The 22,776-nt window shown below is 44.5% G+C and overlaps 1 protein-coding gene across 5 annotated transcripts in view; it reads left to right on the top strand.

Moving 5' to 3' along the window:
- PRICKLE2 (prickle planar cell polarity protein 2) overlaps positions 1-22,776 on the top strand; it is a 347,003-nt gene that overhangs the window by 291,174 nt on the left and 33,053 nt on the right. For all 5 annotated transcript variants that reach the window (XM_063661879.1, XM_063661880.1, XM_054482676.2 and 2 more), the window contains 2 exons: positions 683-869; positions 6,341-7,213. In XM_063661879.1, coding sequence (XP_063517949.1) covers positions 683-869; positions 6,341-7,213 — 1,060 coding nt within the window. The remainder of the gene's footprint in view (positions 1-682; positions 870-6,340; positions 7,214-22,776) is intronic.

The raw sequence follows: 22,776 nt of genomic DNA on the forward strand, positions 1-22,776 counted from the left end.
TTGCCATGCTGGCTTGATTACTGTAGCTTTATAGTAAATTTTGAAATCTGTGGTTTGAAACTTTAAAAACTCTATATTGGGGGAAAATGCAAACACTTGTAAGGGCCTGGCAGGTGCTGTAAATGAAGGTGACTTATTTTAAGGCACTAGGGAAGGGTGAAGAATATGACAAACCGGAGAACTTGCCACTCATTAGAAAGCAGCCTCTCTTCTTAGCTCTAGTTTATTATTGCCATGTAGGAATGTGCACTGAGCATTGCAAATGTTGTGTTTTCAAAAGAGAAACCAGGATTACAAGTGTTAATATGATATTTTCCTTTTAAAAAAATAATATGTCCAGGCCAAATGAAGCAGATATGTATGTCCAATGTGCCTGTGAGCTGTCAGTTTTTGATCCTGCCTTATATTCTCCAGGGTAGAACATTCTTTCTCTTATTAAATGTGGTTACATTAATTACTGGCTAAGCCAGAAATCATGTTTAATTATGCTTTAGGTAAATCCATGTATAGGAACTGATATACATATAGAATAAACATATACATATGGATTTTTGTTTAATTATTTGTGAGTGGGATCTGCTTTCTTACCCTTCTAGTTCAGGGCCCCCATAGCTTTCTTCCTTTAAAGTATGTTCTTCTGTATGGGTCTCACACACTGACCATTTGGCTTCCCCATCTCCAGATCATCTTTGCAGATGAATGCACAGAAGCTGAGGGGCGACACTGGCACATGAAACACTTTTGTTGCTTCGAGTGTGAGACAGTGCTGGGCGGCCAGCGCTACATCATGAAGGAGGGAAGACCCTACTGTTGCCACTGCTTCGAGTCCTTGTATGCAGAATATTGTGACACCTGTGCCCAACATATAGGTGAGGCAATACTTGGCAGTCAGCTTGGTCCTTCTGTGATGGGGTCACCTTTGTTTTGGGTGTAGTTAAAATATCTTTGATTGCAAGTGATAGAAACCCAACTCATGCTAACTTAACTGAAAAAGGGAATTTCTTGATCCACAACACTAGAAAGGCCAAGGAGTATACTGGCTTCAGGTAGGGGTGGATCAAGGGTTCAGACAAAACCGATTTTTTTCTCTGTATCTCAGCTTAATTTGCCTTCTGTTAACATCATTTGGGAGAAGCTGTCTTCACCTAATGGTCGAGATGACTCACTAGTGATACTAGTCTTAGTATTTGCATTCTCAAAAGGAGAGGAACTGTGTCTCTTCCAGTTTTCAGGTCAGTTCTTCCAAATAAGAATCTTATCAGCCTTGCTTTGGTCAAGGGCCCACCACCAAGTGGGGACTATGTGCCATACAGTCCCACAACCAAGGCTCAGGGCAGTGGGGGAAGCTCAGAAGGAAAATCTAAACAGATACCTTCCATAGCCTCCTTGGGACAAGTTGGGGATTTGCAGAGGAGGAACCAAAGTGGTCCTCTTGGTGGGGAGGGATTGTCAAGGAAACCCAGTGGCTTCTGGCAAGTATGTCTTTAAAAAAAAAAATAGCAAAAGCTACTCCAGCCAAATGCAAAGCAAATGAACCTCAAATAGTCCATAAACTATTAACTCCCCCAATAAGTGGCAGATCTGAGATGGTGAAAATCATTTTCCCTCTGCAAATAACCAATTTGTTCAACCCTTTAACGCTGTTCCAGATCATACTGCATGTGGCTTATTCATTCAACTTGCCTTTTCTGGCACCTTGGGAAGGAGCCAACCTTGGGGGAAAAAAAAAAGTTGGCAGTGGCTGAATGTCTGTGAGATCACAGCCAGATCATCCAGTGGCTTGTGCAATCCCAAGAAGTCTGTTCAGAAGCTGCCAATTTCTTACCTAGAGTGAGGAGATACAGAGATAATCCATTTTGGAGACCATTTTGCCCCACTTAAAAGGTTTTATTGGGACCAAAAAAAAGTGGCTTTGTCTTCCTGGTTCATAAGAAGTGATGTATTCAAATAAAAAATTAGCTAGTATTTGGAGAGCTCTGTGTGCTGATCAAAACCCTGGCTTTGTGGACAAGACACCTATCGTGTGTTCAACAGTGCTTTGTCATTGGGCATTCTTGTCCCACATACTCAGGCCTGGGCTTAAGCTCTGCTGTGAAGACCTCTGTTCAGCTGCATTTCCTTCTGGGGGCTTAGATGATGGCAGATTCCCCATCCCCTAACCCCTAAAATCCTCACCCCTCTCACAGCCTGTTGCCTCAACTCAGTACCCAGGAGCTTTCATGTCTCACAAGATCAAAGTAGTCAAACAGATAAACCTTCTTTTTGCTAAGAGTTAGGAAATGCGAAGATCAGTTGTGACAAGTGGCAAGACGTGTGAGGAAGGGGAGAGGTAGGACAGTGTCAGGGAAAATGGTGCAATGTCTTGACTCAGTATTGCCCAACCAAGGATTCAAGTCTGCAAGTGCACACTTGCTCAGATGAGAGGGTCCATGTGTGCAGAATACCAGCCCATGGCAACAATACCCCTTCCCATCCATATGTCTGTTTTTCCTGTTTCTGTCCTTGGAGGCTAAGAGCCTCTCCAGAAACTGCCACTTAGAATTTTTGCTAAGTACTTGGCAGAGAGAAAAATGTCTCTGTTGCTGCAGCATGTACACCTCAGATGGCCCCTCGGTTTTCTTCTCTTACTGTCTCCCTTTGGCTGCTCAGCACATTTATTGGCATTCCCTCCTCCTTTCCTATTAAATCCATAAAAGGGTGTCAGTGTTTTATCAGAAAAGGTGACCGTGGTGGCCTGCAGTATTATTGCTGCTATAGTTAAAATGCTGTCCCTAATGTTTGTTTTAAATCCACTTTTCTACCAAACATAATTTTCCTGTGACAGTGAAAGAGCACGCTCTATATAGCATACATACCTCAGTCACTGGGTGCTTTACCTCTGACCATACTGTACAAATATTCCATATTTATACAGCCACTCAGAGCAGGCCCTGCGTCAGGCAGCCGTTGCTAGGACAACGGTACTTTTGCCTGTGCACAGCAGAGTAAACAGTCCTATAAACAGACCGAGGCTGTGGCAGCAGTAGACACACACACCCTCCAAGAAGTACTTAAAGGGCTTAGAGAAGGAATAAAAAAGGAACGCTTAGATGTTGAACAGCAGAGCCCTTTTCCAGATGTTTAGAGTTCAGGAGCAGTTCAGAGGACCATCTGACATCGATGTTTATCGGGGACCACGTTCTGCTGCCTGCCAGGCCGCTTTATGATATGCCTCCCCTCCACTCTCCCAAACTGAGCCCTTCCTTCCATGAGGCCCCCATCCCGAGGAACTAGGCCCTTGCTGCTGCATCTGAGCATGTGTGCTTGCCAAAGCATGGAGAAGCATCTGGTGGCAGACAGACCAGAGGGACTGGACTTCCTGTGTACCTCTAATAGGGAGTGGGGATAGCCGCAGCTGCTCTGGATGCTGTGCTGATTAGAGCTCACCAAAGGACCCAGGGATGCCATCATGAGCTCTCTGCCCTCTTGGCATTTGAGAAAGGGAGTGAGAAGGAGGAGAAGGAAGAAGGAGGGTGGGAGAGGGCAAGGGAGACAGAGCAGCCTCATAGTTATTTCTTGGACTGCATCTGGGCAGTGACCCTCAGCAAAGAGACAGGCTTTCAGACCTAATGCAATAAAAGAAGAGTGGTCAGTAGGCCCAGTTCTCAGCACTCCATGCATATTAACTCAGTTACCAAGTACTATGATTATCCCCATTGTACTGATGGGGAGACCAAAACGAAGAGAGATGAAGCAATTTGCCTAGGGTCACACCGCTGGAATGCAGCAGAGTCAAGATTTGAACCCAAGCAGATGGCCTTCAGCATCTTTACAACCAGCTGCAATGGGATGGAGCTGGGATTTGAACCTGTGTTCATCAGGGTCCTGAAGCCTTATGTTTAACTACTACAGAGTCCCGTGTCCCTGTGATGTCTGCCTCGGCTTTCTCCCAAGGGTCTGGGGAGGAAGTGTCCACGGCGCTCGGGGTTGTCTGTTTCTAGCCCCACCCCAGCTGGTTATTTCTCACTCTGCTGGGGAGCACTGGTGCTGTAAGAGATGGAGTTGACCCGTCTTAAAAAAAAAAAAAAAAGATGGAGTTGATTCAGTTGATTCACACAGTTCCCTCTTTCCCACTTGGGGTGACCCTTGTGGCTGCTCCTATCCTTATAAAAAAATCCCCTCTTAGTCTCTAAGGCCAGGTTCCAAAATGAAAAGAGAACCCCATAGTTTGGGAAACAGCTAATATGAGAAGAATTGCCCTCGTTTCCCTCTCCCTGGGCTCCATAGACACAAAAGTGAGTCAGGGGATAGACAGAGGAGGAGAAAGATAGGCTGCTTGGGCCAGTGGCCTTTTGTTCTTGCAATTCTCTTCTTCTCCCTAATTTCTTGTTCATTGCCTCTTTAGATAAGTCTCCAGAAGTTCTTCCTTGAAAGTCCAGGCTGAGGAACTTTCTCAGCTACTGACGATAAAGGCCACATTAGTCCTTTTTTCTGGGAAGCCGTGTATCATTATGCATCAGGAGACTGCAAGGGTCCTGGTCCACCCTACAGTCATAGCTTGAGGCTATATTCCCAGCAGGTTCTCCCCACAGGAAGGGGCCCCAGCAGCTCCCAGTTTCCATTCTGCCAGTTTTACAACTGCTATAAAAAGAGCCTGCTGTGTGACTGCCTTAGCAAAAGTCCTGCCTTAGAAAAAGCAATGAGAAGTGTTGGCTTAGTGCAGGTCACTTGCCCACCCCTGAATCAGTCCCTGGGTGCCAGGAGAGCAGATTTTTTTTGCTGGCCTACGTTGGGCCCCAGGTCAGCTTTTGCCCCATCCAAAGCTCACGGCCTGAAGATGACAGGGAAATGGTGTCCCGCAGGGAGATGAAGTCCTATAACCAGAAAAGGGCAGAGATGATGAGAAGGCAGAACCCCCAGGGCTGTGGGAGGCTCCCTTAGTATGCAGTGTGGCCAGGCTCTATAAACCTGTCACAGGGAGGAATTGTACCTCTTCCTTTCCTGATGAAATTAAGCAAAGGGTACTTATGCTCCCAGAGGGGCAATAGCTTTGGCAATACCGTGTCTAGGTTTTTCTTTACCAAAAGCAGATTTTTCCTTAACAAGAGTTGAAATCCACATTTTTATTTCCCACTAAGTCTATTGAGACTGCTTTAACAGAATAGCACAGACTAGGTGGCTTCTGAGTAACAGAAATGTATTGCTGACAGTTCTGAAAGCTGGGAAGTTCAAACTCAAGGCACCAGCAAATGCAGTGTCTGCTGAGGGCTTGTTTTCTGTTTCCTGGATGATGCCTTCTGGCAGAGTCATCATATGGTGGAAGGAGCAAACAAGCTCCCTTGGGCCTCTTTTATAAGGGCACTAATCTCATTCATGAGGTCTCCACTCTCATGACCTAGCCACCTCCCAAAAAGCTCCATCTCCTAATGCCATCACTTTAGGATTTAGGATTTCAACTTAGGAGTTTTGGAGAAAGCATTCACCATAGCATTCACTGAGCTGCTGCTGTGACTGACCCATTGGAACAGCATATGCTAGTAATGGGATCCACTCGATCCATCTATACACAAAGAGCCCTGTCATACACCAGGCCATGTTCCAGGTCCTGGAGATGCTGTAGAAACTCAATGAGTCTGTCCTCATAGAGCTTCACTTTTAGCGGGGGAGAGAAATAATAAACAGATGCATATATATACTGTTGCAACGTAAAGCGGTATTAATGCTATCAAGAAAACTCCAGTAGGTAAGGGTGGAGAGTAATGGAGAATCACTATTTAGTGTGGATAGGAAGACTTCTCAGAGGAGTTGGCTTTCGAGCAGATGCCTAACTAGAGTGAAGGAGATAGTGTCAATGTCATGGTTGAGAATAAGGCTTCCTGGGTACAGATCTCATCTGTGGTTCCTAGTTATGTTACCCTGCGTAAGTTACTTAGCCTCATCTGCCTCTATTTTCTCATGTGAAAACTGCAAGTAATATTAGAAAGCTAGCTCAAGGAGCTGAGTGATTAAATGAGTTTACATATATAAAGCTCTTAAAGCAGTACATGATCATACGTTAATATTACTATTGTTATTTGTCAGGGGGAAATGTGTCCCAGGCAGAAGGATTCATGGACAAGCCATTTTAACCTAGAGTCTTTGTGCTTGGAGCAAATGAGTTAAGGTGCATACTGGTACAAATAGGAGTTCTCATAATAGGACATGAATACCATTTACATAAGGGTCTGATTGTTGATTTATTGACAATTTATCCTGCCGCACCTGGAATCCTGAGACAAACCAAGGTGCTGTGTGTTTCACGTCCCAGTGCAGAGCTCTGAGCAGCTCATCAGCCTCTCCAATGTCTCTCATTTTTTTTTAGGTATCGACCAAGGTCAAATGACCTATGACGGCCAACATTGGCACGCCACCGAGACCTGTTTCTGCTGTGCTCACTGCAAGAAATCCCTCCTGGGGCGGCCCTTCCTCCCGAAGCAGGGCCAGATATTCTGCTCACGGGCCTGCAGTGCTGGGGAAGACCCCAATGGTTCTGACTCCTCCGATTCCGCCTTCCAGAATGCCAGGGCCAAGGAGTCCCGGCGCAGTGCCAAAATTGGCAAGAACAAGGGCAAGACGGAGGAGCCCATGCTGAACCAGCACAGCCAGCTGCAAGTGAGTTCCAACCGGCTGTCAGCCGATGTAGACCCCCTGTCACTGCAGATGGACATGCTCAGCCTGTCCAGCCAGACACCCAGCCTCAACCGGGACCCCATCTGGAGGAGCCGGGAAGAGCCCTACCATTATGGGAACAAGATGGAGCAGAACCAGTCCCAGAGCCCTCTGCAGCTCCTCAGCCAGTGCAACATCAGAACTTCCTACAGTCCAGGAGGGCAAGGGGCTGGGGCCCAGCCCGAAATGTGGGGCAAGCACTTCAGCAACCCCAAAAGGAGCTCGTCACTGGCCATGACAGGACATGCTGGCAGCTTCATCAAGGAATGCCGAGAAGACTATTACCCGGGGAGGCTGAGATCTCAGGAGAGCTACAGTGATATGTCTAGTCAGAGTTTCAGTGAGACCCGAGGCAGCATCCAAGTCCCCAAATATGAGGAGGAAGAGGAAGAGGAAGGGGGCATGTCCACTCAGCAGTGTCGGACCCGTCATCCCATCAGTTCCCTGAAATACACAGAGGACATGACGCCCACAGAGCAGACCCCTCGGGGCTCCATGGAATCCCTGGCCCTGTCTAATGCAACAGGTAGGTTCTGTTCACCTCGAAAACGGATAGCAAGGGGGTAATCTCTGGGTGACTGGATGCTGGTCCCCAGGAATTTTTTTTTTTTTTTTTTTTTTTGAAATGGAGTCTCCCTCTGTCCCCCAGGCTGGAGTGTAGTAGCACGATCCCCGCTCACTGCAAGCTCCGCCTCCAGGTTCACGCCATTCTCCTGCCTCAGCCTCCTGAGTAGTTGGTACTACAGGCGCCCGCCACCATGCCTGGCTAATTTTTTGTATTTTTAGTACACACGTGTTTCACCGTGTTAGCCAGGATGTTCTCGATCTCCTGACCTCGTGATCCACCTGCCTTGGCCTCCCAAAGTGGTAGGATTACAGGTGTGAGCCACCGTGCCCGGCCTGGTCCTCAGGATTTTAATGTGGTTTCTGCCATGTGCCCTCTTCCAATAGGCTGCTGAGGAAGGTAAACCCAAGTTTGAGATGGCTTCTATCTTTGATGGGCTTCCCTGTAAACAAAACCTGAGACAGGTCCAGATGCCTGTGATGTATTGAGGGAGTGCTCCCAGGAGAAGGGGAGTGAGAGAAAGAGGACAGAGCACGGGGAGGAGCCAAGTGAGGAATGGTGTCTCCACTGGGGTCTGGCTTCTGCCTAATCCCACAGGGGACTCTGATGGATGAGTTGCACTATAGAGTCAATTGCTTCTTGTGACAAAGGGGCTGATGTTTTGTACCATCGTGTCAGTTGGTCATCAGCTTTGGGCTGCTGAGGAGTGACAAGGGGGTGAGATTGTGGATGTGGGCTTGGGGCAAGGCAGCTCCTGTTGGCCAAAGGCAGCATTAAAGAAAGAAAATACTATGGTCTGAATGTTTTCCCCAAAATTCCTAAGTTAAGATCCTAAATCCCAAGGTGATGGCATTAGGAGTTGGGGCCTTTTGGGAGGTGACTAAGTCATGAGAGTGGAGACCTCATGAATGGGATTAATGCCCTTATAAAAGAGGCCCAAGGGAACTTGTTTGCCGCTTGTACCCTATGAAGGTGGAGAAGGTGTAGCTGTGAGCTGATGGCAGTACTCACAGCAGCCAGAGCCCAGTTGCCCCAGCCTGGTGCTGCTTGGGGCACCAAATCATCCATGACAGCTTCTGAGACTGTTCTGAACCTGTTTCTCACCAGGGAACTGGCTTCAAAGTGCGGATAAAGACATAAGAAATGTCTGGCTAGACAAGGAGAAGACAGGCAGGCTGAAAAGAACAGAAGTAGAGAGAGATAATGGCATGCTTCTTTCTCCAGTGAAGTTGTCCAGCTGGTTTTGTGTGCGTGGGAAGACTGATGTTGGCCAGGCGTGGTGGCTCATGCCTGTAATTCCAGCACTTTGGGAGGCCAAGGCAGGAGGATCACTTGAGGCCAGGAGTTTGAGACCAGCCTGGGCAACATAGTGAGACTCTGTCTCTACAAACATATATGTGTGTGTATATATATATAAAATATATATTGTGTGTATATATATATATCATATATAATATATATAACATATATTGTGTGTATATATAATATATATAATATATAAATATATATGATATATACAAATATATTATATATATATAAAAATTAGCTGGACTTGGTGGCACATGCTCATAATCCCAGCTACTTAGGAGACTAAAGCAGGAAGGATCACTTGAGCCCAGGAAGTTGAGGCTGAACTAAGCAATGACCCCACCTCTGCACTCCAGCCTGGGCAGCAGAGTGACAACCATCTCTAAAAAAAAAAAAAAAAAAAATTTAATATTATTGATTTAATATTTTAAATATTATTTATTTAAAAAATATTTTTAAATATGGGAAAAAATAGAGTAATGTAGATTTTTCTCTGTGATGGTCCTACTTAAAGCAGAATCTGAGGATAACACTGGCTGAGAACTATCACCCATCAGCAGCGAGATTAGTACTGAAACTGAAGTGTTTAGAAACTCTTACAGCAGTTCGATGTTGCGGTGCCATCCAAGTGCATTTTCAGCAGGCTTGTCTTATTGCAGGGTATAGACCAATCAGGGTGTTATAGAACTCACATACTGAGCTCTTTGTGCTTTGCGCTGTATCTCAGACATGCTCAGCAGGGCCATATGTCAGTCCACAAGGGAATGAAAATAAAAACAAACTGGTCCTTCACCACTGATAGCTTGAGAAGAGTAGCGCTCTAAGATGCGCTGAGTATATCTGCCCCTTTGTGGGCAAGGTACCAGAGGAGGGAGACATACGTCTGCCCGTTACAGCAAGGATTCCATAGTCAATGGTATCTGGATAGAGACTGTGATAATGTTAGCCCCATTTGAAGGGGACGGCCACTGCTCAGCTCCAGCTGCTTGTTGCCATGTGCTGGGATATTTATGTATCCACCTAACCCTTATATAGCTCTTGGAATGTGTCAAACATTGTTCTAAGCACGTCATAAATATTAGCTTGCTTAATTACATTGTCATAACACTGTGAGGGAGGAATATTGTTATGATTCTCATTTCAGAGTTGAAGAAACAGAAATGGAGAAGTTGAGGTACTCACCCAAAGTCACTCAGCATTTAGAGTGGTAGAGCAGGGATTTGAACCTGTGCATATGATTCCAGAACGTTGCTCTTAATCACACCAGGCTGCCAGTCTAATATGAGCCGCATCCTGTCAGATCTTCCAATTTTTCCAGAGAAGTTAAAAATATGGATTTTTTAAAATATGAAATCTATTTCAACACTGCTGGACAAACAAAACGAGGCTCTGAGTTGTAGCTTGTCCATGCAGTGGGTTTTACTTTCTATCCTCCTCAAATACATCCACATCTGTGTTCCCATTTGTCCAAGAACAAAGAGTAGATATCCTCATCCCCATGTTTCAGATGGAAAAAAAAAAAAAAAAAAAAATGAGGCCTTGGTGACTAAGCGCCTTGCCTGATGTCTTAGAAGTGAGCAATTAGTGCAGAGTGATGACTGCCTGGCTTCCAGCCCAGGTTATGTTATTCTCGAAAGATTTATGTGCTATAATTATTTAAGAGGACAGCAGATAAATATATACTTCAGCCTCTGAAGAAGAGTTTCTCAAAGCTAGACCACCTGCGTTAGAATCATGGGGGTGCTTGATTCAAACATAGGCTCCTGGGCCTCCCCCTAACCCCTTGCATCAGAACGCTACAGAGGTGGGGCCCAGGAATCTGCATGTTAAGCAGATCTCTGCCGAGGCTGATGTGCACCATTATCTGAGGGGAGATGTGCCTGGGTTTGTCTGCTCTGACTGTATCATCCTCACATTGTGGCTCATGAGGAAATCAGGAGGGCTATAGGTTGAGGAATGCTGGAAAGCGCGAGTGAGGAAGACACTCAATTTCCATTCCTAAGGAGGGAGTGGACGCAGTTTCCATTCCTAAAGAAGACATCATGGGAGATTTACTCTCATGATTTTCTAGGATCCTTGAGCAAAGCAACTACTGCCCCTTTGCCTCAGATTTTTGGGAAACAACCCTGACCATGCCTGATAAAACCAAGGGAAAAAAACTCCTGAGATCAACACTGTCTAATATGGCAGCCATATGGGGCTGTGAAAATTTAAATGAATTAAAATTAAATGAAATTAAAATTTCAGGCCATTAGTTGCACTAGACACATTTTAAGTACTCAACAGCAATGGCCTGAAGTTTAAATTTTATTTAATTTTAATTCATTTAAATTTCAGTAGCCTCCTGTGGCTAGTGGTGACCCTGCTAGAAGGTGCAGATGACAGAGTGAACTGATAAGATGGGCACTGTATTAAGCCACCATTAGTCTCTGAAGTTCTTACATGAGCCCTAATTTTTTGTCTTTCTAATTAATTAATAGTTAGGATTACTGGTTCTGGAGTCACACTTGCTAGAATGAGATCAAACCTTCATCATTTAGGAGTTGTGTGGCCTTGAACAAGTTACTTAAACTCTGCAAAACTCAATTTCCTCATCCATGGAATTTTGTGAATAAATGGATAAAGGTGTTCCTGTAGTACTTTCTTTGTATAGCTTTGGTGAGGATTAAATGATAAATGCATTTAAAATCGTTAATATAGTCTTTGACACATATGACCTTCTGTAATGGTTACCTGCTATTTTTTATTATTATTAATTCTTTCTCCTCCCGAACACACTGATTCAAGTTTTGACCTGTTGTGGCTACTAACTTCTCCCTCCATCCACCAGCTGTGCAGGTTTGCATTTTAGATTTGAAAATACTCCTGCGTGGGCCAGGCGTGGTGGCTCACACCTGTAATCCCAACATTTTGGGAGGCCGAGGCAGGCGGATCACTTGAGGCCAGAAGTTCAAGACCAGCCTCGCCAACATGGCAAAACCCCGTCTCTACTAAAGATACAAAAATTAGCCAGGCATGGTGGTGCATGACTGTAGTTCCAGCTTCCTGGGAGGCTGAGGCACAAGAATCACTTGAACCCAGGAGGCGGAGGTTTCAGTGAGCCAAGATCATACCACTGCACTCCAGCCTTTTGACAGAGCAAGACTCTGTCTAAAAAAAAAAAGAAAGAAAATACTCCTGCAGGCTCCTTTTTTCCTAACCAGCCTGAGAAAATCATGAAAAACAGGGAATTAAAGAAAGTCATTTTGTGTGCATTTCTATGGTTCTGTCACATATGACAGTGTCGAAGAAAGATGGTGGCTAATATTCTAAGCATGGCTTCATCATTCCTCATTGGAGCAGACCCTAAATAGCCTTTCACATCCTACGCTGCACACACATACACCGAGGACTAGACTTGGAAAGTTGGTGTTTTTGCTGCTGTCCCTCACTGTTTACATTTGAATTTTGCTAGAAAATTCAGTAGTTTTTTTTTTTTTTAGATAGCATTCTAAACTATCTGCATATCTTTAAATCCTAGAATCACAGTCTGAATACCAGGTACGTGCCACAAAAGGCTTAGTGAAAGCACCTTGATCCTTCAGATAAAGCTAGATTTCAAGATGATGGATTCTTTTTTCTTCCATGGTCAGTAACTTATGTTATTGAATAAGTCTGTAGTGTTTAATCTGGCATGAAGTGTGATCTTTCTGTGGGCAGCATTTTTCCTCAGAACAGATCTGAAAAAACAGATAGCTGCAGTGGCTTGTCAGCCTCAGATCTGGGCTTTGGCCCCTCCCAACTGGGAGTGTACAGTCCCTTCTCCTTGGAAAACACAATTCATCCCTTATGCTTACACAGAGTGACTCAGGCAGGCACAGCCACCATTTATACCACCGCAATGCAGAAGCCTTGCAGAAGCGCTTTAACTTTGCCAGTCCCTAAACATGCCTCTAAAGCAGCTTGCAGCCTGCTTAATCGTAGCATTAGAAGTAGAAATAATAACAACATCAAGATCAACTAACATTATTGAGTGTTTATATGGACTGGATATTTTTCTAAGTACTTCCCATAAATTAAACTCACTCAGTCCTCACAACAACCCTATGAGGTAGGCATAGTTGTTATTCCCATTTTACAAATGGTACACATGAGGCACTGAGAGGCTGAGTAGCCCAAGGCCACATTGCTTGGAAGTAGAAAAGCAGAGTTTAAACTTGGGCATTCTAGCTACAGAACTTGTGCTCTTAAACACTATGCTATGGCTGATGTGAATGACCATGGTAAATGTACTGCTGCTGCTGATGTTGATTGTAACCAATGATAATCATAATAGACCACTGGCTATGACCTGACATGCTAATGGCTTCATGTAGAATGCCTTTTTAAATGCTGTGAGATAAATCTGATCATTATACCCATTTTACATATGGGTACACTAAGGTTCATAGAAGTAACCTTTTTGTAGTCGCCACAGATGTCCAGGACTTGATCCCCCGTGTGATCGACTGCAAAGCCATGCACTTAACTGGCCTGATATTCCTCACAAGAAGGGTCATAATCACAGTCAGAAGATTTGCACAATGGCTTTAGCTGAAGGGATAGGCATTTTCTCTCCTGTGACAGCTGGCTTGTTGATTTGTCTGTTTGCCAATGCTAAAGAGAAGCATGTGAGCACAGCTGTGAATGACAGAAGTCAGAGGTGGCAGTCCAAGATGATGTGCCAAGGTCAGAGGTAGGAAAGACAAGGCAGACAAGCAGAGATGGTCCAGGGGCTGGTGCCTGGGCAAGAGACACCAAGGGCAGAGAGGGAGACCAAGGCATTAGTTGCAAATTAGAGGTCAGGGCTCAAGTCACACACGGGAACCAGGTATATAGTAGAGCTGGAATTGGAACTGGCTGCCTTAGGCAGAGGCCACACCACAGGGCAACTGGAGACTGTGAGCTGCTCCCTGGTGAAGGATGCTGGTGTGGAATGATGAGGCTGGAAACATGACCATTCCTTGCGGATCAGCCACATTCTGTAAGGGGTGGCTGGTCATAGAGAGCTGGGTCCCATAGGAAGGACCTCCAGGTAAGGATGGGAGTGAGGGAAAGGGAAAGAACGTTTCTGTTTATTTTTTGATTCACTTAGCAAATATGACATGAGCACCTACCCTGTGAGTTATAGCAGAATAGTATGAGAGCACGGGCTGTAGACCAGTGTGCCAGAGCTGGAAACTGGACTTATAGTTTAATAGCTCTGTGACCTTGGGCAACTGATTTATCTATTCTGCACCTCACTATCCTCATCTTTGAAATGTAATGACCCTACTTTTCAGGGTTGTAATGTGAATTAAATGAGTGAATTCATAGAAAGAATTTAGAACAGTGTCTAATACCCTCTAAGTGCTCACTGAATACTGGTTGGTATTAGTATTTGTAGGTGCCACCTATGCAAGGTGCTGGGAATGCAATGCTGAGCTGAATTGGACATGGGCCTTGCCCTCTTGTACCTCACAGTCTAGTGAAGTTGATAGACAGTAACCATCCAACTGTATGATATAAGTAAGTGTGAGGCTAGGATGGGTTACAAAGAGGGATGTGGCTGAGTCAAAGGACATCCTGAAAAAGTGATGCTTCAGGGATAAGGAAATGGGCATTCCATGCTGCAGGAGCAGCATGTGTAAAGGCCCTGTGGTAGGAATATATGAAGAGTTGTCAGAAGGTCCTATGGCTGGGTGAGTGCATAGAGTAATAAGACTTGGAAGGAAAGCAAGGGCCAGATGGTGCAGAGCCATTTAGGGCTATATTAATGGTGTAGGCCTTTCTAATAAGGGCAATGGAAAGCCCTTAAAATGTCAGGCCCTGCAGTGAGGGAGGTGACATGATCCAATTTGCATTTTGAAAAGATGGCTTCAGCTGCTATGTGGGGAATTGATTGGAAAAGGGCAAGTGCTGATGCAGGGAGACCTGTTAGGAGGCAATCTGGGGCTTTGTAGCCCAGGCTAGAGGTGAAGGTTAATGGCCAAGTCCAAAATAAGTGGATGGATATGACAGTGACTTAGGAGAGGAAATTGGCAGAGGTTTACAGTGTCCCAAGGGGAGTGGGTCCTGGGATACAAAGGAAAATAGATGTGAAAAAATTAGCATAGATAAAGGTTTGTCTACTCTGTGTTTTTTTACTCAGGCCAGCATCAACTGCAAGTGCATGTTTTATTGGCCTGAATAAGTGGAGACATGGAGCAGGAATCTGCAAGGGCTTCCTGCCTTCTTTGATCAGTGTTGCATTGTTGTGTCAAGGCCATGCCTTTTACACACCTCGTCTACACACCTTGGCAAGGGAAACTTAGTTGTGCAATGCCAGAAGGTAGCAGGGTAATTTTTCAGTGTTGCAGACAAACTGGGAAAGAACCAGAAAACAACAACATGAGGATATAAAGCAACAACTGGAACCACTCACTTTACCAAGAATGTCTGAAATGTTTTGTAATCCTTGCAATGCAATACACTTCTATATTTAATTTAAGGAAGAGACAGGTCTATTCTTCTGCATAACTTGGATAACCATCCTCTAACCCAATTTCTTTATTTAAATAATTGGGTAAAACCTCTTAACCAGTTGGCACCCATTACTTGACTGGCCACACCTCAGATGTGCTTATATGAATTGTGTGGCCCAGATCTTTTTGTTCATTCCTGTCACTGAGGAAGATGTGTGGTCCAGTCTGGAATCACAGATTTTAAAACCTAGAACTCACCTTGAGTCCTATCCATTGACCACAGGGCCAGCCTGGGATATACTTGGGAAATGCATAGAGATTGCCTTTGTTCATTGGTATTGCAGTACTCTTTTGTTTGGAAGTGTCAGAATTCTAACTCCAATGGGTGTAAACAAAATTTTTTTGATTAAGTAACTTCAAACTTCACAGATGTTTAGTTCCAGGGGCCCAAATGATGTCATCAGGACTCGGTTTCTTTCTGTCTCTGAGCTCCCTGTACACTGGCTTCAGTCTCAGGCAGCCTCTTCCCAGGGATAGCCAGGAGGGCTGTCTGTCACTGCAGACCAATGTCCATCAACATCAGGTGAAGGGGAAAAAGAATTGATCTTCTCTAGTAGTGTCACCAAAAGTACCAGAATTGAGTCTTCTCGTTTGCCTGACTTTGGTCATCCAAAAATTCTTAAACTAACCACAGTGGCCAGGAGAATGATAGCTCCAATAGGTCAGACCTGAGTCATGTCCCATCCCAGGAACTAGGCAATGAGGTCCAACCCATCAAAACTTCAGGACTGACAATGGAGAAGGAAGATGTTCAAAGGGAAATCAAGGTCATGTTCTCAAAGGAAGAGGGATTACGCTGCAAGGAGGTAAAACCACAGGCATCTGTTCCTGCACCATTGGTATCCCATCCATCCAGGACTGACATTTTTATCTGATCCCCACCTCTAAAAGCCCCACCATATTTGAATTTAACATCAAACACCCATTATGTATTTCAGCTATGGTTTTCTGGAGACAAAGCTCTAGTCTTTGGGGTGTGGCCTGTGGTGATTTTAATGTAGGGGTTTCAGGCTATGAGGAGATATTTTGGAGGGAGAGATTAGATGGAGCCCAGTCTTCTCACTCAATGGTTAGTACATCCTAAGGAGCACCTTATGACTGGTCCCATAGATCCCCAAGGAAGCTGTGCCCTGTTGTTGGCATTTCATGACTCTGAACATCACCCCTAGCTCACAGGGGCCAGATGAAAACCAGCAGAGTGAAAGTCTCAGGAGAATCTATCCCTCGTTTCTTTTTCTGCTTTGCTTTCCTGGCATGTGGGAAGCCGAGGACAATGTCAGAGCAAGGAGAACAGGGAATCAGTGGGCAGTTGCAGCAGGCGATATACCCCTGCTACAATGTTGTGGTCTCACTGACATTTTCTGGGCCCAGAGAAATTTTTCCAGCGTCCTGGTTTTTGATAACTGTTCGAAAGGCTTATTTATAACCTCCTTGGGCGTGAGCAGTCATCTATACCCACAGTCAGTAACCATGGCTGCTGACAGGGAGAAAAGATTGCTGATTTTACTCACTTTGTTACTGAAAAGGCAACGCTGGGAATTACGTCCAGGGTGGAGGCCGGCAGTGGTGGGGTTGGGGCGTGGTGTGTCGTGATGGGTTCCCCAGACTGGTGCAAGATTTTATAGAGTGATTTTTTTTAAGAATGTATGAACATTTCTCTTAACTTTTGAATTTGTTAATCTCACAAAGGGAAATGAGAAAGCTCTTATTCACTTGGAAATGGCTTTAAAACTCAAGCCATTTAGTTTTTAAAATATGGAGAGTAAGGAAAACACAGAAAAGAAAAATTCTGGAAAAAGATAGAAATAGAGAAAATATACCCCAAATCTCACCACTTGACCAGTGTTCATATTTTCATGAATTTTCAAGTTTCTTCCCTACGTATTAGTTCACTATTTTTCTCTAACTTGGTTATAAACATAGTGAATAGTTTGTGGCCTGCATTTCTTCATTTGCATTCTATCTTTAGCTTATGTGTGTGGCTTTTGTAACCATCATTTTTAATGACTGCATTAATATGCAATTGAATGGGTGTTACCACACCTCCAGAATTGGACATATAGGCAGTTTTTTAAATGATCTGTGTTTAAATCCTGATTTCCTTTGTCTGCCATCAACAAAATATACTGTTTTGACTTCCTTTTTTATATACATAACCCTTCTAAATATCTTGTCTCAAGGCTAGATCCTTGACCTTCCTACCTGGCCACTTGGCAAAACTTCTTTAGCATCTCCCTCCCACAGTGTTCTAGTGGTCATAGGGGACTTATGAGTGATTCTGCACCGACCATCACCTTCCTTAACCTCCCCTCCTCTGCCTATACGTAAAGTGCCTCCCAGAGCAGTGGAAAACTAACATGACTAAAACCCCACTTCCTAGTACAAGCAGCCTAAGCTAGCTTTGGGGAGTCTGTTTCTCCATGTAAACAGTAAACTATCCACTCCATCAATTTGAGTATTCCAGGGATCACCTACACTGCATTCATCTAGGATGCCTGTCAATCATGCAAATTCTTGGACCACATCCCACACCCACAAACAGAATCTCTCAGGGCTTAGACTCAGCAATCAACATTTCGAACACATGCCCCCAGAGAACTCATAGATTCACTAAGTTTGAGGACCACTGAGCTAAGGAAACCCAGACTCCTCATCTTATATCTGGGTGAGGTGCCATACCCATGAGCTCACCTGTAGTTAGAACTTGCATCTGTCCTACACTGCCTCTTCTCTTAGCCCTGAGTCTAGCCTCCTGCTGAGACAAAAGAAAAAGTGGATTATATCTCCTCTCAAAGTTTCTGAAGATGTCCTTGACATCAAATCACTCTTGGTATAGTAAATAGCACCTTAGTGAGTTAAGAGCACATTATCTGAAGCATGTGGATGATACATATCTTAATTACATAGTATGGATTAAATAGGAAAGAGGGTAATACTTGCCAAGAGCATTTGGTGGTTTTGGAATCATCACTGACTGCATCAGAAAAGGTGGACAACAAAACACTCTAATCTTGAAATAGGACCTGTTTCCGCTCTAGAATCAGTGTGAAAATCAAAAGATCATGAGCCCAAAGTTGCATATAAAATTTCAAGGTAGCTTGGTTTGTTGTGGGTTTGATTGTTTAACCTAGAATAGTTTCCACCAATAAGTTTCCCTCTCCCCAGTTTTCTACCGGCATTACCTTGAGCACCCAGATAGCTCTGTGTATGTGTGTGCGCGGGTGGGTGATCTGTGATCGTTCCTCGTCCTGTTCTGCCAGGAATCTCTTTCAGCCTGCCCACCCCAAATTAAAATCAGACCATCATACATCTCTGGGAGGCAGCTATCACAAATCAGGCTGAGCAAACAGGCAGGGCACCATTTAGAAGATAAAGTCTGGGTCTTCCACTTCAAAGTTACTAAGAAAACACGTAGTGTTTTCCTTGGTGCAAAAACTTTTAATGGCTTAAAAATGTCATCCAGAATTTCCCCATCCATTTAGCTAAAGCAGGCATATTTCTCCCATTCTTTCTCTCCTAGAAAATTGCCTTTCTCAACTCTTTGTTACCCAAGGATTTAGTGTTCTACTTTGCAGATTATTCAGACCCTGTCTCCTCTTTTCTCTTATTTTTCCCATGCACAAGGAATGGAGGAAAATACTCATTCATTTTGCTTCTTACCAAGCAGAGTAGAGACTCTACCTCTGTGCATTTCTGTTATCTGAGTCTTTCCTTGGAATAAATCCTTGACTCTCAGCTGTGCTAAGTCTGAGGGATTCTTGCATGTTGTTGCTTCTTCGAGTCATTAATCCAACCCACTCAAATCTGCCCCCACCGAGGGTGTTATCAGTCCAAGGACACCTGCAGGGATTTGTTTCTGATTCTGACATTGTGCTTTTGGTGAGACCATCCCTAGAAGTGACTCTACTGCCTAGCAGTGAGCAGCTCATACCTTGCTAGGGTTTCTCATCCTGGCAGCAGCAGACTTCCCAGTGGCTGCCTTTGAAATCAAAGATGCCAATTTTAAAAGGCAGAAAAGTCCAGTTCAGTCTTTACTTTGGGGAGCAGATTGAGCTCATAACTGGAAATGAGAAAGGAGAGGAAACAGACTAGAATAACTCACCCTTTTTCTTTCTTTATACTCGAATAATGGGTCCTAGGTAAAAAGATGAGGGGGGAAATTCCCTTTGCCTAAGGTACACACTCATACACAAACACTACCCCAGGGGAAACAGAGTGGTCTAGATGAATGATTCTCAACAGAGATGGGTGGGGGTAGTTACTAGGGGTGGTGATTTTTCCCACCCAGGGAACACTTCGAAGTTTGGAGGCATTTTTGGTTGTAATAACTGGGGGTGCAGGACACTACAGGCTTCTGGTAGGTAGAGATCAGGGGTGCCGCTAAACCTCCTACAGTGCACAAAACGTCACCCCCCTATACCCAGTCGACAAAGAATTATCCAGCTCCATAAGCCAGCAGTGCCAAGACTGAGAAAGCCTGGCCTAAACACAGGGAATTCCACTGGAAATCATTAGTCCCAACCTAAGTCATTCTGAACCACATCTGAGGGGAATATGATGTCACGGGAAGGGACTTCCTCAGCTTGGTACTTCAGAAGACCTGTCTGCAGCTGAGAGAGCTTTTTTTGCTTCTTGCTCTGTCCCTAGCTGCAACACACATTCACACTTAGTGTTTAAGGGCCCAGTTGACCTGGTTGAAACCATACCACCTCTCTAGCTGTGTGACTCAGGCAAGTGGCTTAAATCTCTCAATCCCTCAGCTTCCTGAGTAAATGTAATGTCTGCTGCAGTGGGGCTGCTGGGTGGTGTGGGGTAACATGCATGGAGCACTTCACCGCCTGCCCAGTACATGGAAAATTCATTATTTGAGAGTAACTATTACTTGTATTATTTGGTACCCTGACCTCCTGCCACCTTCCTCTTCACTCTGTCTCGGCCCATTGCTCACTTAACAGGGAGAAGGAAGATTGACCAGAACTCAGCAATCATTCTAATAGAAAGGGATAGAAGGCTAGAACCAACATCAATGGATGAGTGTGAGATTTGGTGATTCTGTACATGTCAATGATCCAGACCCATGTTGACCCCTATAACTGGGGAGCACTTTGCTTGCATTTCTAGGAATGCTTGCAGCCAGAAAGATGAGCCTTGTCTCCTTGAATCTGATTTACAACCTTGTCTGAGTCAAAAGAGGCTACCAGAATCTGTGGCCTAATTATGCCCATGTTACACCTATTAATGCTAATAGAGCCCAGCCTTCACATGTGAGAAAGTAGACTGTCAGCTCACAGAGCTCAGCCTTCCTGCCCTGATCCCCTGGCCCCCCACCCCAGTATCAATAAACTTCACAGAGAATTCCCATTTGCCACAGCTTAGAGGAGTTAATTTGTTCTTTGAGTCTGTGGATGAGAAACAGGCCCAGCTTTGGTCCCTAAGTGAGGAAGACAATGAGGAGAGTACAGCAATGGAAGTTTTCCACTAAGATCATTATCAGCTCCTGGAACAAGCCCAGCCAGGCCCTTGGCTGCAAATCTGTTTCCATCTCTGGCTCCTTTTCCAGGAGAAAAATTTGAACCTGGCCTGAGCTTCCCATCAAGCTCCCCTTTATACAACCCAAGGCTCAGCATCCCTGAGTGAACCATGAGCCGTACATGTCCAGGTCCTCTGTCACCCATTGTGCCTCTCTTTCTACTCAGGAGTTAGGACTACCTCTGTCACTTTCTGCCTTCTGAAGCTGTTTAATATAGGGGCACATTAGGGTAGGGGAATCTGAATGACACATCTTTATCTGGCAATACTGGATGAAGCACATCAAATCAGAGGACATCTTTTATTCCAGCTTCCTCTGAGCCCAGGGACTGCTGCAAAAGAAGAATTTTAAATCCTCTTAGTGGGTTCATAAAGCCCCATTTCCTTCCCACTCCTACCCCTATTGTCTTCCAGAGATGAACTCAAAGTCTTCCTGGAAACATGGAATTGTAAATATCATTTAGTCTGAACTCAGCCCCTAATATTGTGTACCTCAATTACAGAAACTGTGTAAGGTGCCACATCCTCCCACACGGCATCTGCCCAAAATATATCTCTAATGTACTGGGTTTCTAGAGTAGCAATTTAAGAGGGGGCCATGCTGGTGGGCTACCCCATCTACCCTCAACCCCAGCCACACTGTTTTATCTATTCTCTATACCAGAGTTTGATCAAGATCTTTTTGGAAACAAAAAGAATGGAGAAGAGAAAGATGTTTTAAATTTTTGATTCTGAGTTGTTTTATATTCATGTATTCAACAAATATTTATTGAGTGTCTACCATGTGCCAGGCGCTCTGCTGGTTGCCAAGTGTACATTGGTGAATAAATCAGACTAGTCCTTCTGTGGGTCAGACTCCAGCAGGAAACAGATGGCATATTCAAGGGGTAATTAAAGAAAACCTAATGAAGGAGATAGATAGAAACTGAGGCCCTAGGTAGAATGCTGCAGCCAAGCTGCAGCCTAGCAGGAGGGAGCCAGGACAATAAATACTTTCTGCCCTCTGATCTTCTCCCATTGGTCAAACCCACCTAGCAGCCAGAGAGCAAGAGAGCCATTCAGGGCAGAGCAGGGTGGAGAATGGCTTATAATCTAGGAGGGGACATACAAACACACAGGGAAGGACAGATTGTGATAAGTTGCAAAGAAAAAAATGAGCAAAGAAAAGAAGAGTGAATATTGAGGGTTAACCGCATTGAAAGGATGGTCAAGGAAGCTCTCTGAAGTGATGTGTGAGCTAAGACTTGGATGAGAAGGACTTGGCCTTGCAAAGGAAAGAATTGGCAAAGGAAGAAGGTTATCTAATATGCAAAGGCCCTGAGGCAAGAGAGAACTTGTCCAGTTCTAGGAGCTTAAAGGAGGCCAGTGTGTTGAGAGTATAGTTGTCGAGAGGAAAGAGCTATATTTGGAGTGGTAAAGCACTCACATTTTATTGCTGGCTCAAATTCCACCTCCTGGTATCCCTCTGAGAACACTGCCCTGGTCCCCTTTTTTAGTGGGATGTCTTAAAGTAGAAAAAGTCAGATGATTTACAGAGGTGATTGAGAAAGCAAATGCAAGACTGCAAAGAGGCAGTAGGTCGGAAATATCACGTGCATTGAGAAGTACAGGGTGGAGAGCTTTCCATTTATAACAGAAGAAAAAATATCTGTGAACTCTTTCTACTGTTCTTTCTATTGCTATAGCTTATTTTTCCTTTCAGGGCTGATTTCTCTCTTGGCTATATCCTGGATTTTATATACACAGTACATTTGAATTTTACCCCAGGTATCCTGGCTTAGCCAAGTAACTAATATACAAATCTGATTAAAGCACAAAACCTTTCCTTAAGTAAACAGTAAGCCTTGAAAACATATGGCTAAACAGAAGTTGATTCACAAATCCCCTTATTTTTCTTCTTCTCTTGCACCAATTAGCCAGTATTAGCCATGGCAGATTGTTATCAGGGCTCTTTGGATATATCTGTTGGTCCTTAAGAAGAAAGATTGAGCAGTTGTCATTTTTCCCAGGTGGGTGTTGCCACAGTTACAGAAGGCTTTCACCTGTCTCTCAAAGATCTGGATCCCTCCATCCTACCTCAAAAATCCCTTTCTAAGGCTGAGGTCCAGGACTTCAGCAGGAAGAGTTTCCATTATTGGGGGGAAATCATATGGAATATTATCCTCC

The sequence above is a fragment of the Pongo pygmaeus genome, chromosome 2 (genome assembly GCF_028885625.2).
Source record: "Pongo pygmaeus isolate AG05252 chromosome 2, NHGRI_mPonPyg2-v2.0_pri, whole genome shotgun sequence".
Lineage (NCBI taxonomy): Eukaryota > Metazoa > Chordata > Mammalia > Primates > Hominidae > Pongo > Pongo pygmaeus.